General features: G+C 27.4%; 7 protein-coding genes across 7 annotated transcripts; 2 read left to right on the top strand and 5 right to left on the bottom strand.

Moving 5' to 3' along the window:
- Positions 1-3195: 3195 nt before the first annotated feature.
- On the bottom strand, positions 3196-4639 carry LOC141534642 (trafficking protein particle complex subunit 2-like protein). Its single transcript, XM_074254128.1, has 5 exons — positions 4498-4639; positions 3870-4045; positions 3716-3803; positions 3367-3446; positions 3196-3293 (listed from the first exon to the last, which is right to left on the bottom strand). The coding sequence occupies exons 1-5, from the start codon at positions 4528-4530 to the stop codon at positions 3251-3253; spliced, it is 420 nt and encodes a 139-aa protein (XP_074110229.1). The 5' UTR covers positions 4531-4639; the 3' UTR covers positions 3196-3250.
- Positions 4640-4670: 31 nt separating this feature from the next.
- Osi (electron transfer flavoprotein regulatory factor orsai) lies at positions 4671-5350 on the bottom strand. The gene is made up of 2 exons (XM_074254136.1): positions 5190-5350; positions 4671-5080 (listed from the first exon to the last, which is right to left on the bottom strand). The coding sequence occupies exons 1-2, from the start codon at positions 5226-5228 to the stop codon at positions 4856-4858; spliced, it is 264 nt and encodes an 87-aa protein (XP_074110237.1). The 5' UTR covers positions 5229-5350; the 3' UTR covers positions 4671-4855.
- A 278-nt stretch (positions 5351-5628) lies between these two features.
- Snx1 (sorting nexin 1) lies at positions 5629-8931 on the bottom strand. The gene is made up of 7 exons (XM_074254114.1): positions 8564-8931; positions 8241-8477; positions 7913-8159; positions 7470-7634; positions 7262-7383; positions 6695-6994; positions 5629-6174 (listed from the first exon to the last, which is right to left on the bottom strand). Exons 1-7 carry the CDS (start codon positions 8666-8668, stop codon positions 5827-5829), a joined length of 1524 nt encoding a protein of 507 aa, XP_074110215.1. The 5' UTR covers positions 8669-8931; the 3' UTR covers positions 5629-5826.
- A 1930-nt stretch (positions 8932-10861) lies between these two features.
- On the top strand, positions 10862-13084 carry Pez (protein tyrosine phosphatase non-receptor pez). Its single transcript, XM_074252188.1, has 4 exons — positions 10862-11052; positions 11143-11662; positions 11751-11912; positions 12337-13084. The coding sequence occupies exons 2-4, from the start codon at positions 11144-11146 to the stop codon at positions 12943-12945; spliced, it is 1290 nt and encodes a 429-aa protein (XP_074108289.1). The 5' UTR covers positions 10862-11052; position 11143; the 3' UTR covers positions 12946-13084.
- Uros1 (Uroporphyrinogen III synthase 1) lies at positions 13040-14188 on the bottom strand. The gene is made up of 2 exons (XM_074252201.1): positions 13932-14188; positions 13040-13689 (listed from the first exon to the last, which is right to left on the bottom strand). Exons 1-2 carry the CDS (start codon positions 14113-14115, stop codon positions 13115-13117), a joined length of 759 nt encoding a protein of 252 aa, XP_074108302.1. The 5' UTR covers positions 14116-14188; the 3' UTR covers positions 13040-13114.
- Positions 14189-14419: 231 nt separating this feature from the next.
- On the bottom strand, positions 14420-16566 carry Hat1 (histone acetyltransferase 1). Its single transcript, XM_074256816.1, has 4 exons — positions 16422-16566; positions 15848-16263; positions 15174-15548; positions 14420-15083 (listed from the first exon to the last, which is right to left on the bottom strand). Exons 2-4 carry the CDS (start codon positions 16260-16262, stop codon positions 14632-14634), a joined length of 1242 nt encoding a protein of 413 aa, XP_074112917.1. The 5' UTR covers position 16263; positions 16422-16566; the 3' UTR covers positions 14420-14631.
- Positions 16567-17008: 442 nt separating this feature from the next.
- Positions 17009-20155, top strand: Cdk8 (cyclin-dependent kinase 8). The gene is made up of 11 exons (XM_074256806.1): positions 17009-17218; positions 17311-17413; positions 17880-17990; positions 18065-18205; positions 18298-18487; positions 18656-18770; positions 18982-19080; positions 19154-19226; positions 19399-19496; positions 19573-19678; positions 19765-20155. The coding sequence occupies exons 1-11, from the start codon at positions 17088-17090 to the stop codon at positions 19957-19959; spliced, it is 1362 nt and encodes a 453-aa protein (XP_074112907.1). The 5' UTR covers positions 17009-17087; the 3' UTR covers positions 19960-20155.
- The last annotated feature ends 114 nt before the right edge of the window (positions 20156-20269 follow it).

Here is a 20269-nt window from a genome sequence, read left to right as displayed (position 1 = left end):
GTTATTAATTATGACAATAGTTAACGATATAATACTAATAATGATGATGAATAAGTATCAATTGAATGATCTTTAAATAATCATGAGTCTTCCATAATAATTGTAATTCTAACGATTAAAATTATTGACAATAATGATATTGACGTTACCTTAAATTTAAAAAAAAATATATAAATAAAATTATATATTATTTAATATATTTATTGTTAAGACAAATAAATAAATTAATTAATTAATTAATTGAGAGGAATATAATAAATATGTATATTATTAAACGCTAAAAAGTGTTAATAATTACTTACGGATAAATTTTACATTTAATAATTTTGATTTAAATTTTTTAAAGAATATTGGTTCGAGTTTTTTATTAATTTAACATTTCTTCTGGCGTAGGAATAATTTTTTAAACTTTTTATTGGTGTAGAAAGTTATCAGAGTTACAAATATTATAATAAAAATTTAACCGTAAATAATTATTATAAAAATGCCTGTAATATATTAAAAAAAAAATAATTACCTAAAATGCAGCAAAAAATATAAAGAAGAAATGAATAAAGAGAAATTTAAAGGCACAACGAATCCAGTGGGATTTATTCCATTTGCCTCTGAAAACTGGTAATGTTAAACTCAAGTGTATTATAACACAAATATTATAAATAGAAATGATAATTATTATATAAATTATAAAATAAAATAATGTAATGGGCTTCCATGATAAAAAAAAAATTGAAAATATAATGTGAAAATTTGTCATGACTGATCATTTATGCTTTCGTTTTCTTTATTCCCAAAAAATGTTTCGCTTCGGTGAATATGTAATTTCTCTTTGCTTTTTCTCCATCGGAAATCAATAAAAGTCTTGTCAGTTTCATAAATTTTTCTATTCGTACTTTTAAGTTGTAGCATCCATGTTATGGATATGAAGATTTTGGTGAGTTAATATTTTTTTTTATTATTAAATTATTTAATAATAATAAATAGTTTATTATTTAATTTTTAATTTTTAATTAAATTTCGAATTTTATTTAATTTAATTTTTTGTTTGATTTATTTGAATTTTTAATTTTATTTATTTTAAATTAATTACTTCAAAGAAAAATGTAATTTTCAATATTTTAAAAATTAATTAATTTAGAAAAAAAATTAATTTTTAATTTTCTAAAACTTAATTAATTTTTAATTTTAGAAATTTTAAATTTTCCAAATTAAAATGTTTTTTTTTTTTTTTTTTTTTTTCAATTTAAGAATTTAAGAATTAAAATATATGCTATGTAGACAATAAGAGAGATGTTAATTATGTATGTTTTACCAAGCTCATTTTTAGGCCATCAGACTGAAATAAATAAATAAATAAAAATAAAATAAATTGTTTATTATATACTTACTAATTATCTTTTAGATGGTTGTTTTAATGGTTTGTGCAATTTTTACGAGCATCAAAGCGGATTCAACGAGGAGGAACCAGAAGAAATTAAAAATAAATCGCAGAGAAGATGATGATAGTGAGTTTTATTTTATAATTTTAAATAAAAATCTATTTAAATAAGTTTTTAGATTTTTAGCGAAATAAAGAAGAAAAAATTATAAAACAATTTTTTTCGGCAATTTAATTATTAATAAAAAAAATTTTTATTAATTCTTTTGTATTTTTAATTTTTTAGACAGAATATTGATTCAAATAAAAAATTATTATTATTATTATTACAGATTTAGGACGTGTCAGAATAAAAGTTTTTCATGATGGATTAGATGAAAACCAATTTGCACGATGGGGATACTGGGTATCCCAGCCGAGAGAAGAAAATTAATAAAATTATAATCTACTTAATTTACTAAGTATTCAAAAATAATTAAAATAATTAACTAAATTAGGTAATAATTAATTATTTTAAAAAAATATATATAAAGAAGAAAATTAATAAAATTAATAAAATAATTTAAATATACTAAATAATTAAAACAATAAACTAAATTAAATAATAAGTAATTATTTTAAAAATAATTATAATAAAATATTTAAAAACATATAAACTAAACTAACATGCAATAAAATAAAAAGAAACAAGTAAAATTTAGATTTTACTTTATATATTTTAATATAAAATGCTATTTAAAGAAACATTGTTACAAAAAAAAAATGTTCCACACTTTATATCCAAAATAATCATTTCATTTTTCACTTTTTACCGGCGAACTTCGGGTTATTTTGATTCAATTGCTGTGCGTGGTGATCCAGATCAGCTTTGTCGCCTTTTCCGTGATACCCCGCTTTATGTCCTGAACCAGTCTGTTTGTCGTTTGGGTTGCATTGGTTGGTACGGTTGTCTCTTCCAGCGTTGTCCATCTGTAAAAATTAAAAAAAATAATTATTAGAAACTTTTTTTATGGAGTAATAAAAATTATTCATCATCAAACATTATTGTAATAATTATCAAAAAATTTAATTACATTTTTTTAAATAAAATAAAATTATTATTAACAAAGCGATATATTTAAAAATTATAAAAGAAGAAATTTTACTTAAAAATTTATACCTTAATTTTTTGATGAATTAATTTAATTTAATTAAATTGAAAATATATAGAGCTTATACATGAAGCTGCTTGAGTTGCTTGCGCGAAAATAATGAAGTCTGATGCTGAGTATCAGGGTTTTTATTCTCGTTTCTTCAGGAATCCTATAGTTTCTTCACAGCGAAGTAGTTGTAAGTGGGAACCCTATGATTCGTCATACAAATTCATACAAATTTCTGCGCATGCGCTGAAGTTAAATCAAATTACAATTATTGTTTAAAAAATATAATAACAGCAAAAAAAAAAAGATTGAATTTACAATTATAAAATTTTTTTAAATAAAATTTGTTTATTAATATTAAAAAATATTAATATTAATATTTATAAATATGGTTTTTCTTCATTTCTCTGTAATAATTTTATTTATTTAATACCTACTTCCTATTAATTTTATAAGCATCTTTTTTTTATAATAATTTCCCAGAAGAAATGGTTTAATAAATCAACAAGTTGGCGATAAATATAATTGAACAATATCGAGGAAAATAATGACTACGAAATCCAAATTTTTTCCTTAATTTTTTTGTATTCAATATTAAAGATTACGTAATTTTAATTAGTTAAAATTTTATAAAATAAAATAAAATGAAGACTATACGTGAGTGAAAAAATACATGAAGAATAATTTTCACTAAATTTTATTTTTACAAATTTAAAAAAAATTATTAAACTTATTTTTATTCAATTCCCATTATGTCTTTTACAGTCGCGTCGAATGACCTGAAAAATTAATATATATTTATTAATTTAATAATCAACAATTGTCACATTTAATATGGCTAAAAATAATTACTTAGATTGAATTGGATCTCCAGGAGAGTAAAATGGATTGGAAATAACATTACAGTAAGCTGTGTGAAGTTTTCGGAAAATCTAAAAATTAAAAAATGCATCAGTTATGTCTCAAATTATTTAATTATTTATGACATTTAAATTTTAGCTGTGATTTTCAAATTTTTGAATTTTATTTAACAAATAAATTAGTTCTAAAAAATAATTTTAAAAAAATTGCATTTTTAATTTTTTAAAATTTTTACATGTCCATTTTTTGACATAATTTATTTGTTGAAAAAAATTATTAAAATTATCAAATATTTTCTAAATTTATTTTAATTAATTATTTAGATATTGTATTAACAAACCATTCTGACATCATTGTCTCTCACAGTGGTACTTGGAGTCTGCAAGACTACAACAAACTTGATCTTGGTATTTGTCGCATACCCGAAACTACAAAAAAAAAATTAAACAAATAAATAAATTCATTTAAAAAATAATAATTATAAAAATACTTACATTTTATGTTCATCTGTAAAATGGAGTAGTCCTAAAAATAATTCTCTGCTGTCAGTGGCTGTTATTTTATTCCCGGTGTTTAACTTCTCGAAAATAATATCTATTGACGTGTGTACTTTGTAATGAAGTTCGACTTCACTCTCTTCGGATAAACATTTAATATAGAGCGGTGAATTCTAATAAATAAACAAATAAATATTATTAGAGAAACATAAAATATAAATTATGGCAAAAAAACAGATGATATTAAATTTAGAATTGTTTTAATTTTTTTTTAACAAATAAATTATAGCAAAAAAAAAAAATTATTAAAAAAATGGACTTGTAGAAATTTTAATAAATTAAAAATGCAATTTTTTAAGAATAATTTTTTTGTTAAAAAATTAAAAAATAATACTGAAGTTAGTGATCAGCTGTCAATTTTAAAAATTTTTCTAACAAATCAATTATAATAAAAAAATGCTTCTAAAAATTTTCACTTGTAATTTTAATTAATTTTCACATGTGGAATATTTTTTTAATTAATTTTTTTTTTTTAATAACTGCATTATTATAAAATTTTAAAACAATTTTTAATGTCTGTCAACTTCAGTGTCATATTTAAAATCATAAAATACAAGTTACTTACATCTTTACCGATAACTGCAATGCAAAGAATCATTTTCACAAAGTAAATATTAAATAATCAATAAACAATCACTTAAAAACCTTCAAACTAAAAAACAATAATTAAAAAATCAATAACAAGCTTTTATTTACAAATACTAATCCCACTTATTGATCAGCTGACCATGACAGGAGTGAATTTGAAGGTTATGATTTATTAGTGTACATATTCAATTTATTTACATTAATTAAAAATTACAAATGACATTTATTTAATAATTTTTTGCTTTTAAAAAAATAGAGCAGTGTGAAAATTACTCTGATTAATTTTTTCAAGAACTGAGTTTTCTTGAATGAGTCAAAAAAAAAAAAATCTCTGGCTACAACTGCTTAGAACTTGGTTCCTCGTAATACCTCCTCTTCATCGTTCGATATTTTTTCAACATGTACAGCGATTCAATTTCTTTCATGACGTATTTACCACGATCGATCATCTTTTCTATTTTCTCCGGGTCAGTTTCGAATTTATTTTTTATAAAAGCTTTTTTCAGATTTTCTCGGAAAAATTTGTATCCTTGAGGATAATCCTTCCCCATATACAAGAGCTAAACAAATAAATAATCATTAAATTGTTTAAATTAATTCAGTAAGTGTTAAAAAACAATTTTATTAACAATAAAAAATTAATTAATTAATTTAAATACTAAAAATTACCTCTTTATATAACTCCAAAACTCTAGCTCGTAGAGCCATCGCTTGCCAAAGTCCAATTAACCGTCTGGTCTATTACCCAAGGCCTTTTTAATGTGATTCGTATAAATGTTTACTTTATTTATCTTTAAGCTGGCCGTTTTTTATTTAATTATTAAATATTAAATAATTGCCAGCCTTGTATTAAATCTACAAACTTAAAAAATTTTTAGTAATGTTTTTTTTTTCTTTTTAACAATTAAAAAAAAATATATACATATATATTTCCTATAACATTTTTTATTGTCCATTAATATTATCTCTAACAAAGAATTTATTTTTAATTACTATTAATAATTATCTTACTTAATTTACTTCGCTGAAACAAATAAAATTACTTGTTAATTAAAGGAAAAGGATTGGCAGCTTGTTCCCTGAATGATTAATAATAATAATTAATTAATTAATTATAAAAACAGCTTTTAATTAAACTTATTTAGACATAATGGTACGTGCTAAAAAATAGACAGCAGTATAATTGATTTATATTTAAATTTATATAATTATTTAAACCAACTCAACGTGAAATTGCACGATAAGAACGAAAATATAATAAAATTTAAAGTAAAAGTAATTGGAATTTTATAATGGAACGAATAGTTTATGCAACGGCCCGGGCTTCGGGTAAAAAGCTTTCCCAGTGTTTGATTAATTGGTTTTGATGCTGAAGCATCGCCTCCAAATATTCTGTGAGCTGTTTTTTAAAATCGTCAACTCTCAGTACTTCAAATCGTTCGACTTCCTTTTTGATCATCTTGGAAATATTATCAAACTCTTCTTGACCTCGGTCTACTTTCGCTTCCCAGTCGATTACTTCAGTAGCTGCTTGTGTTGTTTTATCGCTTCTACCGGCTTGTTCCAGTCGCGCTTTTTGTTCTCGTTTTTTATTTAACATCATTTGAGCGTGCTGCCAGTTTTGGGATACTTTTACTCGTTCATGGAAAACATCCTAAAATTATAAAATATAAATCTATGTTATTAAGAGATAGTTAATTTATTGTAATAATTATTTAGGCTGCATTCGAAAATTCTTTATCTCTAGATACATAATTTTAATGATATAAGCTCATCACGATGTTACACTCATCAAGAGCTTTTATTTGAGTACCCACATCAATTTTTCATATATTTTATATATTTATATATTTCACAAATACCATATATATATATATATATATATATATATATATATATATATATATATATATATATATATATATATATATATATATATATATATATATATATATATATATATATATATATAAAATATATAAAAATTCCATGTGGGTACTTAAATGAAAGGTCTCGATGAGTATAACATCGAAATGCGTTTATATCTTAAAAAACGTAAATATTTAAGAAAGTATAGTGCTATTTAACAAAATCTATTATTTAATAGTGACTCCAAGGTTGCAAATTTTATTTAAAAAAAAAAAAAAAAAAAAAACTAATTATTGATTTTATACCTTAATAGCACCAATAAGAGCGACATAATCTCTCAACATTTCTCCAAACTGATAAAGATCACTGTTGCTCTGAGCGCGTCTAACAACTTCGACCTTTTCCAAAGTCTCAGCCAACTGAGCCAAGGCTCTCCCTAAGGAAACTCCAACTTCTCCATGACCTAGGACTGCTATCGACTTTGCACTGGCACCAGTGCAATTGGCCAATTCGTGTCTCTGATTAGTCAAAGTTTCAACAGCAGAATGTAGTGCTCGCAGCTGAGTGTCCAACGAGTCTATCTGGGCAGTTTTTTCCTCGAACCACTATAAATAATTTTTAAAAAATTACAAGACAATCAAACAATAACTATCGATGGGTAATGCTAAAGCAAATGCTGAGTGACGATGTAAGCGTTTGATGCTGCGAAATTTAATGGACGTACCTTACCCTCCTAATGCAGGCAACAAAAAAGTATGTCATAGTCTTATGATCTTTTTATTGCATGCAGCGAGGCTTTTAATAGGTATTTATTATTTTTTTTTTATTAATTTTTATTTTTTTTTACATAATTAAAAAACCTTACAACTTACCCCATCACTTTCATCCATTTTGTAAGTAATTTTGTTCATCGTCTCGCCTACTTTGTTGAAGAGACGCATTACTCCAGCACCACTCAACGCCGAGGTATTTGTAGCTTTTGGTAATTCCATATCTAATTAAGCATTTAATATTATTACATCAGTATAAATTAATTAAATTCAATAATTATGCATTAAAGATGGTGGTAAAATTAATTACCAGCTTCTAAAAATTCTCTGAAGTCAGGATCGACGCTGAGAACCGGATGCGTTGCTGTTCTATTTAAATAACGCTCCAAAGCAGCCCGGCGTCTCTCGATAAATTCCGTAGAGCTTGAATTTTGTTCCTGACTTTTATCACCAGACATTTTTATTTTCGTCATGCCTAAATACAAAGGAATTAATTGTTAATATTGTATAGATATATGTAATGTAAGAGATAAAGATAATGATAAAAAATAATGACATTAAAATTAGCAGTCATTTGATTATTTTTTTTTTTTTTAACAAATAAATTTGTTCCGAAAAATTATTTTTAAAAAATTGCATTTTTAATTTTATAAAACTTCTGCAAGACAATTTTTTTCTCCATAATTTTTTTATTAAAAAAATGATCAAACATCTGCTAAATTAATTTTCATTAAAAAATAAAATGAGCAGTACCGATAACGCTCTTCTCCGGTGCTGGCGGAATGATTCTGCCGCTTCTGAGATATTTTTCGACGAGCTTATCATGCAGCCCAAGGAAATCGCTGAATCTTCTGATAACGCTGAAGCTTCTCTTTCGGAAAATAGGGATGTTGGTTTTTGTTTCAACTCTGTACACGACGTAGGCACTCATCCCTTCGCCGATTTTCTGTGGCGAAGTAACTGTAATTTTTAATAAAGTTTCCGTGGACTCCGTCGGCACCTGGATTAAATTATTAATTTACTTAAAAATTACTAAATTGAAAAATAAATAAATAAATATTTAAAGAATAAAATTAACTACTTCTTCAAGAGATTGCGACTGTTTAAGCGATTGTCCAGTCGCTTCATCATTAATTGGCACTTCATGAAGATCTCCCAAGTCTTCAGACATACCCAGCGGCGAACTGAGGGGTCCTGGAGCTGGACTGGACACTGTGGAATAAGAATTGTCGTCGGGTGCATCTCGTAAAGACAACTTGGGCAGCTCAGCTGTCACTGATACTCCATTGAAAGAGGAATTGGTCAGTGGATTTTGATCCTGAGATAAAATTAACATATTGCATGTCATCAGCACCACCAAAATAATCACAACAATTAAATCTAATAAGTAATTGTTTAATTTACCTGTATAGCAGAAGCAAAAATATCTTCATCATCATCCTCCAGCTCATTGTCTCTGTTAATGTCAACTTGATCAAAAAGTGGTGGAGGTTCCTTGTTATCAGCCATCTTTACTATTTCTTAGTTAATAAACAAATAAAAATAAATTTGTGCACTCTTTAACTGATGGCTGTGCTGGTTAGTTTTTAATTGACAGCGATTACCAGGGGATCGGCCCACTAGCAAGCACTATCGCGTCCTGTAATCACAAACAGTCTCTGTTCTGAGAATCGTAGTCGTAGGACAATTATTCATCTAATACCGGTTGAGTGACGGTGATGGTGATTAATTTATGCTACTTGCTGGTGTGTTGCTCTTTTGTGACAATCAGCAGAGAATTATTGACCAATCGGGTTCAATTGTTTTTAACCAAAACATTGTTATGTCGCAATAACTATAATGCTTTGGGTTGCATCTGGCAGGTGACACTACTTGTCAGATAAAACAGAATTTGAATATGTTAATTAGTTACATTTATAATTTAAATTTATATTTATATTTTATATAGATTTAGAATTTCTATTTGATTTAATTGCTGAGTTTAGTCGTTGAGTGCACACGTGTCTTCGAAAGAGAAACTTTAATCTCAAGAAAATAATACAAAGGAATATAGTATTAGGTTCTGAAAAACCATAAAATCTTCGAGTAAACACAGAACATGTCCTTGCCACATTGACAACTTCAAGTCCTTAAAAGAAAAGCCATAAAAGACACGTGTGGAAAGTCAACGGTCTCTTGTTCTCTAAAAAAAAAAAAAAAAAAACAAGGCACTTGAACTGAATTTAACAACAAATAAATAAATAATAACTTATTTATCCACTTTATTATAAGTAACTAAATAACATAAATAATGAGTATTTAGACGCTACAACATGTGTATATATGTATGGATTTAATGTCACAATGGTTTTAGACAAATTTAATTACATATTAGAATAATTGAATAGTAAATGGTATTAAATTGAATTTAGAAATGATTAGCAAATATTTAAGTAAAATCCGCATCTGATATAATTTATTGAGCAGATAATACTTTAAAAGCCTTTTAAAATTATAACACGTTAATTGATTCTAATGAATATATGTTAATTAAATTATAAATAATAGATAAGGATGATCATTGTTAACAACGATCTGATATTATGTTATCATTACTGTCTGTACCTCGACCAGGTTTTCTGCGGTTTCCCTAGGTCGCTGTGCTGAATTTAAAGCCAGGTAAATACAGGTAAATGAATATGTAAGCCGGCCGCAGCCGCAAATAATAAGTGTTATATAAGTACATGTAAGATAGTATATTACGCACTATGTATAAGGGTAGTTCTAGCAATAGTATAAGTGTATACGTGTAACCATAGTGGGGGAAAGTGAAGCTGAGGAGTCAGAGTTGAGACTTTGTGACTTCACTTCTCCCCGAGAGCTGTAACTATTCACTCCATCTCTCCGATTTCTAAATAAACATCAACATAAAGTTCAATTGAACTCTTATCATTTAAAAATCATACCTTGACCACACAATCTCAATCAGTAAATTTTTTAGTATATTTCAAATTAAATTATAAAATCAAATCCCGCGTGACAATAAACAACCCACTTGTCCACGAGGTGTCATCATCAGCGAATCTAGTAACCTCGCAGGACATTAACAACATTTCTCATAGAGAATTTTCAATTTCTCTAGAGTGTTGGTAATTTTTAGATTATACTGAATTTAGCTGACAATTTGAAATTTTTTAAATATCTGTAACAAACAAATTACAATAAAAAAAAATTAGTTTTTTTTAATAATAATTTAATTGCTATAAAATTAATGACACTGAAGCTGACAGACATTAAATTTTTGAAATTATTTTCATTAATTAAATTAGAACAAAAACATATTTTTTAAAAATTGTACTTACAGTTTTTTAAGTTTTTTACAAATGAAAAATTTTTTTTAATGATTTTTTCAATAAAAAAAAAATTCTAAAAATTTTTAAACGTCAGTTGACTTCATTTTAATTAATATTTTATAATACTTTAATTATTATAAAATTCTACATTTGAAAATTAATAAAAATTTTTAGAAGGATTTTTTTATTTTAATTAATTTATTATTAAAATTTCTAAAATTGACAGCTAACTGCTAACTTTCGTATGATTAAAATTATAAAAAAATTTTGAATGTCTGACAACTTCAGTGTGATGTATATTTTCTGCTTTTGTGTATATTTTGAGTAACGTACAAAAGTATGTGGTAGTTAGTTGTAAATAGATTTAACCCGCATCACTTTTCACACTGACAATACTCAGTATTTATTTATTTATATACACCAGTCAAATATTGATAAATAAATGAATAAGCATGAGCTAAAATAAATCAAAGTTGTTATCATTGAAATAGATTTGATAATGTGAAGCGAAATAAAATAAAATTTATCTGATCAAAATAAAAATTTTAATTTCATTGAAAAGTAAATAGAAAAATTTATAAATAAATAACTTTTATATATAATAATACACAGAGAGAGAGAGTATTAATAATATTTCTAAAAATATTTTAGGATGCCATTCAAATTTCATCTGAAGAAAAGTCGCCAGTACAACGTAGTGTCTAAAAATCAGTACGTAATATGTGTAGAGCTGCTGGACCAGACCTCGATAGAGTGTACTTTGGGGATTGACAGTCTGGGTCAAGAGTGTCTGGAAAATGTCACGCAGCGGCTGGGGCTAGGACAGCCCGAGTTCTTCGGTTTGAGGTACATCTGCAGGCATGGAGAGCCTTCGGCAAGGTGGGTTGACATGGACAAGCCGCTGAAGAGACAGCTGGAAAAGGAGGCCAAGAGTTTCAGTCTGTATCTCAGGATTATGTTTTACATAACCGATGTTCAGTTGATACAAGACGACATGACCAGGTATCATTATTACTTGCAATTGAAGAGTGATATTTTGGAGGGAAGAATTCAATGTAGCTCGAGACAAGCTATTTCGCTAGCTAGTTACTCGATGCAGGCTGAGCTGGGGAACTATGACCCTGCGAGACATACTTTCGAGTGCCTTCAACAGTGTGTCTTCTTTCCTAAAGTAACCTTTTTATTTATTTTATAAACTCAGATAGACATGATCCAATAAGTAATTAATTAATTAATTAATTAATTATTTTTTTTTTTAGGATGTAATTGATGCTGAAGCAAGTGGTAAAGATGGATTGTTACATTCTGCGATTTGTCAATATAAAAGTTTGGCTGGAGTAACTCAAGCAGTTGCTGAAGAATATTATATATCCAGCGTTATTCAATTAGAAGGATACGGCCACGAATCATTTACTGCCAAGGTAATTAATTAAATTTTTTAAACTTTAATTTTATTTGTTTGTTTCCCAAAAATACATTTATAGGATGGATATTGATGATACTGAAATTAAGAGAAATCTAATAATTTTTAAAAATAATTTTAACAAACAAGTTACAGCAAGACAATTTTATTTAAAAACTTCATCTTTAGAAGCTCTGAAAAATTATAACAGATTTTTATAAATATTTTTCTGTCTAGTCTAAAAATTTTTGTAATTTTTTTTTTTTATTGAAAAAATTATTACAATTTAATAAAAAAAAATTTTCATTTGTAAAAAACTTGAAAAACTCTAAATGCAATTTTTAAAAAATATTTTTTAGTTCTAATTTTATAAATTAAAAAAAAAAAGTCGGCTAACTTTAATACCATAATTAAATGATTAAAATAAAAATATTGTAAATCAGGACGAAGCTAATAACCAAGTAGTCCTTGGAATATCAATAAACGGAATAATGGTTGGATATCCATCGACACAAGCAACCCAATTCTACCGATGGAAAGACATAAGCAATGTAATAAATCACAAGAAAACATTTCGAATAGAGTGTCAATCGGAGCATGAAGAAGCTAAGCAGTTTTTCTTTCGTGATTCACGCAGCGCTAAGTACACATGGAGGTTGTGCATAGCTCAACACACGTTCTACATGCAGCATCAGGAGTCTCGACCCTCTGAAAGGCTAACGGGATACTTTGATAGCGATACTAATGATTCAACCGAGCAGACAGCTTCGGTGAATTTAGAAAATCGCAACACGGATGACTCCATGCGCTGGACTAGTTACAACGATCTCTCGACAACGCCTTATCCGCCAGTGGTTTCAGTTTCTTCCACGGATCTGAACAATCTTCGGGCTCTTCTGCCGTCCTACAGACCAGCGCCTGACTACGAGACTGCCGTCCAGATGAAGTACAACGGTGGTAATCCTCCACAGCCTTATTATGCGAACCAGTCGACGATAGTTAACGCTGAACTCTGTCTACTCGGCAATTTTGTCAACAGAAATAGATATTAGTTATTTTATTTTATTAATTTTAATCCACGCTTGTTATTTTTTTAATATATTTAAAAATATATTTTAATAATTGTATGACAATTTTAATCAAACATTTTATGTATAATCGTTTTATTAAATCACAATTCACTTTTTAAAATATTTTGTAGTTTTGTTTATAAAATTACCGTCAGGATATATTTTTTATAGCTTCCAGGAGAGACTTGGGATTTGGTTTAGCAGCGGTACCAGCGACAATTAGTTCAGCTTTGACTAGCGCTTCTGCTGTTACAGGTCCAATTGCTACAGATTTAATTTTATCTAGTGACAAAGATTGTTCTTTCGCAGCATTTAACAAAAATTCTACCACCGACGGGCTAAAAAATACAAAAATTTGAGGAGTATTTGAAATAATTTTTGACAAATCTTTTCCTAACGAATCTGCTGGTAAAGTTTTGTACACATCCAATTTTTCGAATTTTATATTATTGGCAGTTAAGACTTTTAAAATTGTGTCTCTTGATATTTCGCTGCAAGGATACAGCAAAGGTTTGCTATTTTTTTTTAATTTATTTACAATATACTCGGCGAGCTCGCGGGCATTCCCGCTGTGAGATCCTTCACATGAATTTAATTCAAGATAGTCTTTAGCACAGGCTTCTGTAGAAGGTCCTACGCAAAAAGCTGGCAGTTTTTTCCATGCATCTAAATTTTCTGATACAGAATTGACTGCTTCAATTGATCTCGGGCTAGTAAATATAAAACCTGTAAAGTGATTTTTTTATGAAAATTAATGTAGTACATATTTAATAATTTTTTTAACAAATAAATTATGGCAAAAAAAAAAATTGACAAGTAGAAATTTTTAAAAATAAAAAATGCAATTTTTTTTAAATAATTTTTTTGTTAAATAAAATTCAAAAATTGTCAAATAAATGCTAACATTAATGTCATATTTATTTTTTTATAAATTATGAATAATAATTTTTATTTATTTTATATTTTACCGGAGTAAGATTCTGGATGAAGTAAACATTCTTTAAGAATGTCTAAATTAATAAATTTAAAAGTCAGTGTCTTCAATACTTGACAATTGTACCCAGTTGCATTTAAAAAATTGACATACTCTTCTTGACTTTCATTTTTATCACTCAATCCTTTACACAGAATTACATCCCAATTATGTAACATATTACTAAGTTTTTTTTCAATAATATAATTAATTTATAAAACTTTAAATATTTATTCATTACTGATTACTTGCACTTGCTAAGAAAAAAAAAAAAAATAAACATTAGACCTCTGGTGAGGGGTATTAAAACTTCCGAAATAATTAAAGCCGCGAAAATATAAACTAAATTTAAAATGAGTAAATGGCCCTGAAAAATAAAAAAACCTGTAATTAAAAAAAATAAATATTTGAAATTAAATTTTATGATTAATTATTTTTCATTAAAAAATTTTTACAAATTTAATTAATGAGTAAATAAATAAATTTATAAAAAACTGTATTTATTACATACTGGTTCTACAAGCATTATTTACAGTATTTATAAATGAAAGCTTCAATAAAAAGAAGCAAAGTGTCAAAGTTGCTTCAAAAAATCTAACTCATTGGACGAAAAAAACTCAAACTCGAAAAACATCTTAATTATAATTTATAATAGTATAAAAAAGTTCTAAAATCTATGAGCTAGAAAATGATAATTACTGCTCAGAAGTTTCGTCAAGACGTTTTATAACTTTCTTGTACTCTTCTTCGAGCGTTCGGTACTCTTTTTCGAGTGCTTGAATGCGTTGTTCATTGGGCAACAGGATCACGTTGCTAGTTTCCTTTTTATCCAGACTCTTGACAACAGATTCTAATTTTTTAAGATCTCTGCGCTCGCGTTTGTAAGGAACATTCAGACGTTTCTTTACTTCAAGCCTGTAATCCCGGTACTCTTTCTCGTTAGAGAGGTCTGTTACTTTTAGCCTCAAAATTTCGTAAATTCTCCTAGCTTGTCGCTTGTTAATTTTAAATTTGTCCCTCGCCTCTAGAGCCATAGCTTTGTTGAATTTATTCTGAAGAAATTCCCGTCCGAAAGCCAGGAGAGTTGCGCAATTCAGTGCGTCGACGTAGTCTCTCACTCGTTGAAAGTCAGGAGAAGGATCTTCCACTGAAATTAAATTTAATTATTATTAAAATTGATTTTTTTTTTTTTTTTTTTTTTTACTAATAATTAACTGTTAATTGATAAAATAAATACCAGTAATATCTTTGACTTGGTTATCGCCGATGTATTGCCGGTACATGGCTCTCAGTAAATTAGCGCCTAATCCCAGACCTTGGAAGGGCGGTAAGACAAGAATTTGAGCAATTCGCGGTCTGGTGTGGTTGGGATAAGCGTAATACTGATAAACAGTAGCGAAACCGACACTTGCGTAACATGCGGACCCAGAAGTCGACGTAAATTTTTCAAACATGTTGAAATAATGCCACTGGTCGTCATCGATGTCGATAAAACTCGCTGCGTCGATATACCACAGTAAAAATGTCTGCAATCGTTGATGATATTCCTTGAATCCTTTGCAAGTCATATCCGCTTTGTAAACTTCAAAGTTACGAGTTTTTTCTTCTTCATCTAAATAATATAATATTTTAATTACATAATATTAAAAGTTACTCTTTAATTATAAAAAAAAATAAAATTGACACTGAAGTTAACTGACGTTAGAAAATTTTTTATAATTTTAAAGCAATGAAACTATTATCAAAAAATTCCACATGTAAATTTAAAATTAAAAAAAAAATTATTAGTGGAAATTTTTTAAAGCATTTTTTTTATTAAATAATTTGTAGTTGTAACACTTAATAAAAAACTTTTAAAAAATTGTCAGCTAACTTAAGTATCAAAAAAAAAAAAAAATCATATTTCAATACCGGTAGCAGTGAATGAGTGTATGAGTTCTCCAGCCGGTCTAAAAGTTTCATCCTTAGCGAGAGCTTTCATAAATGAATCCAAGTTATCATGAACCTGAGAAGCCAACTTGTCTTTTACCTTAGGCAGAACATCATCAGCTTCAACTCCCTCAAACATTCCCTTTGGCAATTTTTCAGAATAACTCATGCCTAGATAAGTTTCTAGAGACCCAGCGGAATAGTACAGCTTTATTTTTAAATCCTTGTAACCGAAGATGGTCTCACTGTCTCCGAAGACCTGGTGGGACATCTCAGGAGCAAACGAAGTCTCCGCATCCTCGAGATCTCGTTCGTCTCGAACTAGTTTGAACTCCAGAACTTCATTGCTATCAATCACGTATCCTTGCAAACGTGCGGTTGTCGTGTCATCCATCATTCTAAATAAATAGTTTAACCAAGTTTAATTAAATTTATTAAAAACTGTCAACTTAACCTATAAACTTATTTTACACTTTTACTTGATCATGTTATTGTTAGTATGATTAATTAATTTATCATGCTCAGTTATTGATATTAAGTGGAATTTTTTACTTACTTGATTATATTATTACTTGAAGCTGTTATTGTTTAATTGGAATTATTCTGAGTGTACACAAAGCTATCGCTCCTTTAGTTCGCGCCAATAATTTTTTTCACATTAAAATGCAGCCAACGTTACAGATTTTACAGTCGTGATTTTAACTAATTTTCACGCATGCGCAAAGGTATGTCAATCAATGTTTTTGAAATATGACAGTTCCGGTTATGTTCAAAATATTTGGTAGTGACACTGAAGTTAGCTGACAACTGTCAATTTTAAAAATTTTAATAACAAATAAATTACAATAAAAAAATATTTTTAAAAATTTTCACTTATAATTTTTATTAAATTTCACATGTGGAATTTTTTAATTAATTTTTTTTAACATCAACAGCTGACTGCTTACTTCAGTGTTATAATTTTTTAGAATTAATTTAATTGTTAAACAAAATTAAAAATTAATCAAGTGACAGCTACTAACTTTATTGTCATCAATTTAGGTTACTTATCAATAATTGGCATTGAAGAAAACTAAAAAGCCTACACTTTAAACAATACGTTAATATGTAAACATAGAGAGCGCTGATTGTTTAGTTATTGTGTAAATTATATTAATGAATACCTGGACTTCAAAAACAAGTTGATGATTTTTATAATAATTTCGTTGATATTACCTAAAATATGATGGATTATGACTTCAAAATAAAGACACAAAAAGAGAGGACCAAGGTTGAGGATTTATTCGAGTTTGAGGGCTGTAAAGTCGGCAGAGGTACTTATGGACACGTATACAAAGCTCGCCGAAAAGAAGGGTTAGCTCATTTTAAATTTAATTATTTTCTTATTGCTTATTATTTTGACACTGTCTTACACCTGTAAGTACCTATTTCTTCTCTATAACCAGGGTGTCGGATAGTGAATTCAAATCCAGGCCAGACACGAAAGATTTCGGGCTGAAACAAATCGAAGGCACTGGACTCTCGATGTCTGCCTGCAGAGAAATCGCTGTAAGTATTTGCTATTTTTAACAAAAATTCACCACTTCTCAAAAAATAATTACGAAAATTAAGTTAGCTGACATTTAAAAATTTTTAGAATTTTTTTTATTGAAAAAATTACATGTAAATTAAGTTAACCGACATCTAAAAATTTTTAGAATTTTTTTAACTGTAAAAATGATGACAAAAAATTAAAAAATAAAATTCAATTGTAAAAAAACTTGAAAAACAATGCGTGAAATTTTTTAAAAATATTTTTGAATTCTAATTTAATAATTAAAAGAAAATCAAAAAATTAAAAACGTCGGCTAACTTTAGGATTATAAAAATTATTACAAAAAAATTTTTCTAAAAATTTTATTTGTAAAAAATCATGAAAAATTGTAAGTATAATTTTAAAAAAATGTTTTTTTATTTTAATTTAATTATTGAAAAAAAAAATCTAAAAATTAAAAACGTTTAAATTTAATTTTAGTTACTCAGGGAATTGAAGCATATCAATGTTATTACACTTATTAGGGTATTTCTCTCACACAACGACAGAAAAGTATCATTACTATTCGACTTCGCTGAACATGACCTCTGGGTATGTCTTTTTAAATCAACCTGACAGCTCAATTTATAAATTAATCTACTAATTGATATAAATATTTATTTCAGCACATCATAAAATTTCACAGAGCTGCTAAGGCTAGCAAAAAGCCAGTGATGGTGCCGAAGGGCATGGTCAAGTCTTTATTGCATCAAATTCTTAACGGTATTCATTATTTACATTCCAATTGGGTTCTTCACAGAGACTTGGTACTTATTTTTATCTTAATATTTTAAATTTAGTGTATTTAATTTTTTAATTTAAACAAATCTTTCTTTATTAATTTATTACTCGTGATTAGAAACCAGCAAATATTTTAGTAATGGGTGAAGGAAATGAAAGGGGTAGAGTTAAAATAGCTGATATGGGATTCGCAAGATTATTTAACGCTCCTTTAAAACCTCTCGCTGATCTTGACCCTGTTGTTGTTACATTTTGGTACAGAGCACCTGAATTGTTATTAGGAGCGAGGCATTATACAAAAGCAATCGGTAAATATTTATTTTATAATTTTAAAATTATAATTGCAATGCTCGGTAAATTGATTAATTTTTAAATTACTTTTATGGCAAAAATTATGAAATTACCGAGTACATAAAATTATAAATTATTAATTTAATTTATCTAGTTAGCAGTCTTAATAATTCAATAAATTATAGATATATGGGCTATCGGTTGTATATTTGCTGAATTATTAACTTCCGAGCCAATATTTCATTGTAGACAAGAAGATATTAAAACTAGTAATCCTTATCATCACGACCAGTTAGATCGGTAAGATAAATGATTCTTGGTAATTATTTACAAGTGGGTTCAAACCTATTTTTGGCCATAAAAAATATTGATGAATTGATGGGTCATCATAAATTTTTTTTTTAACTTCGTTCAAAAAAATAAAACTTAAAATCGTTAACCTCACTTGTAAATATTTACCTAATTTTTACTCCAAAGATAGAAGCTATTTAACAAAAAATTTTTGGTACAGTATTTTTAATGTGATGGGCTTTCCTTTGGAGAAGGACTGGGAGGACATTAAAAAAATGCCCGAACATCCTACATTACTAAAAGACTTCAAGCGTTCCAAGTAAGTATATAATATTATCTTTTTACAAACTCTGAAGTAATAATAATAATAAATTAAATTTTTATAATTATAGTTATGCCAATTGTTCACTAACCAAGTATATGGATCGCCATAAAATAAAACCAGACAGCAAAGCGTTTAGTTTGGTAAAGTAAATAAATTCGATCTTACGGCATTAAATAAATATTTTTATTTTTAGAAATTATTTTTTTTTTGTTAATTTTTTTTAAATTAAATTTTTTTAAACTGTTTTTTTTTTTTTTTTTTTTTTTAATTAATTAATTTTATTTTATTTTATTTTTTTTATAAAATCTGCAGTTACAAAAATTATTAATGATGGATCCCAATAAACGAATAACGTCTGAGCAATCAATGCAAGACCCCTATTTCTCAGAAGATCCACAACCGACACAAGAGTATGATTGATTTTAATAATAAAAATGACTATTTTACGTAACTAGTAATTTACTTATGAGTTATTTCACTTTTCAGTATTTTTGCTGGTTGTCCAATTCCGTATCCGAAGCGGGAATTCCTCACAGATGACGATACCGATGAAAAGACTGAAAACAAAGCTCGTCAGAACCAGCAGCAAACGGTAAATAAGTACCGGCTGTCTACTGTTGTTAAAATAATTGAAAAATAATGAAATTCAAATAAATAACATTAAACTGTTTATTATAGCAACCGAATCAACCGCAGCAAGGAAATAATGAGCATAATCATGGACAAAATCCAAAACGACCGAGACTGGGTACTCACGGCGCTCCCGAGTTCCACCAACATCAGAGTCATGCGATAACTCACCAGCAGCCTCCTGGAATGGTTTATTCGACGGCTCAGCCAACTCAGCCTGCTAACTTTCATCAGCGCTACTAGTCGACTGTCAATAATTTTTAACTAAAATTATTATTTTATTACAATTACAATTATCATTATCACTATTATTAAATCAGAAGATTAATTAAAAGTAAAAAGAACATCGGCGACACTTCGTAACTTCGTAACAAAAACTATCTAAACGTTTATTGCAATGCTATTTATATTACAAATACAGATGAATTTATTTAATCTTTTCAGCTATTATCTATATTATTAAGAGAATAAGAAAAATGACCTTTTATCTTGTTAATTAATGACATTTTTAAAGATATAAGTTCACCCCGACATTACACTCATCAAGACCTTT

The sequence above is a fragment of the Cotesia typhae genome, unplaced genomic scaffold (assembly GCF_013202065.1).
Source record: "Cotesia typhae breed Kobodo isofemale line unplaced genomic scaffold, CoteBio_Ctyphae contig_123, whole genome shotgun sequence".
Lineage (NCBI taxonomy): Eukaryota > Metazoa > Arthropoda > Insecta > Hymenoptera > Braconidae > Cotesia > Cotesia typhae.
This window is presented reverse-complemented; position numbering and strand designations above follow the sequence as displayed.

What these genes read in the sequence shown, in the direction of transcription:
- Pez (XM_074252188.1), top strand. Translation starts at nt 11,144, where the DNA reads ATGCCATTCAAATTTCATCTGAAGAAAAGTCGCCAGTACAACGTAGTG. An exon ending in AGTGTGTCTTCTTTCCTAAA is followed by an intron (nt 11,663 to 11,750) that starts GTAACCTTTTTA and finishes TTTTTTTTTTAG; the next exon opens with GATGTAATTGATGCTGAAGC. An exon ending in ACGAATCATTTACTGCCAAG is followed by an intron (nt 11,913 to 12,336) that starts GTAATTAATTAA and finishes ATTGTAAATCAG; the next exon opens with GACGAAGCTAATAACCAAGT.
- Hat1 (XM_074256816.1), bottom strand. Translation starts at nt 16,262, where the DNA reads ATGATGGATGACACGACAACCGCACGTTTGCAAGGATACGTGATTGAT. An exon ending in ACACTCATTCACTGCTACCG is followed by an intron (nt 15,549 to 15,847) that starts GTATTGAAATAT and finishes TATATTATTTAG; the next exon opens with ATGAAGAAGAAAAAACTCGT. An exon ending in CCAAGTCAAAGATATTACTG is followed by an intron (nt 15,084 to 15,173) that starts GTATTTATTTTA and finishes ATTTAATTTCAG; the next exon opens with TGGAAGATCCTTCTCCTGAC.
- Cdk8 (XM_074256806.1), top strand. Translation starts at nt 17,088, where the DNA reads ATGATGGATTATGACTTCAAAATAAAGACACAAAAAGAGAGGACCAAG. An exon ending in GGGTTCTTCACAGAGACTTG is followed by an intron (nt 18,206 to 18,297) that starts GTACTTATTTTT and finishes ACTCGTGATTAG; the next exon opens with AAACCAGCAAATATTTTAGT. An exon ending in GTCAGAACCAGCAGCAAACG is followed by an intron (nt 19,679 to 19,764) that starts GTAAATAAGTAC and finishes TGTTTATTATAG; the next exon opens with CAACCGAATCAACCGCAGCA.
- Uros1 (XM_074252201.1), bottom strand. Translation starts at nt 14,115, where the DNA reads ATGTTACATAATTGGGATGTAATTCTGTGTAAAGGATTGAGTGATAAA. An exon ending in TCATCCAGAATCTTACTCCG is followed by an intron (nt 13,690 to 13,931) that starts GTAAAATATAAA and finishes ATCACTTTACAG; the next exon opens with GTTTTATATTTACTAGCCCG.
- LOC141534642 (XM_074254128.1), bottom strand. Translation starts at nt 4,530, where the DNA reads ATGATTCTTTGCATTGCAGTTATCGGTAAAGAT. An exon ending in TTTACAGATGAACATAAAAT is followed by an intron (nt 3,804 to 3,869) that starts GTAAGTATTTTT and finishes TTTTTTTTGTAG; the next exon opens with TTTCGGGTATGCGACAAATA. An exon ending in GAGACAATGATGTCAGAATG is followed by an intron (nt 3,447 to 3,715) that starts GTTTGTTAATAC and finishes TTTAATTTTTAG; the next exon opens with ATTTTCCGAAAACTTCACAC.
- Snx1 (XM_074254114.1), bottom strand. Translation starts at nt 8,668, where the DNA reads ATGGCTGATAACAAGGAACCTCCACCACTTTTTGATCAAGTTGACATT. An exon ending in TTTTTGCTTCTGCTATACAG is followed by an intron (nt 8,478 to 8,563) that starts GTAAATTAAACA and finishes ATTTTATCTCAG; the next exon opens with GATCAAAATCCACTGACCAA. An exon ending in CAGAGAATTTTTAGAAGCTG is followed by an intron (nt 7,384 to 7,469) that starts GTAATTAATTTT and finishes ATGCTTAATTAG; the next exon opens with ATATGGAATTACCAAAAGCT.
- Osi (XM_074254136.1), bottom strand. Translation starts at nt 5,228, where the DNA reads ATGGCTCTACGAGCTAGAGTTTTGGAGTTATATAAAGAG. An exon ending in TTTTGGAGTTATATAAAGAG is followed by an intron (nt 5,081 to 5,189) that starts GTAATTTTTAGT and finishes TTATTTGTTTAG; the next exon opens with CTCTTGTATATGGGGAAGGA.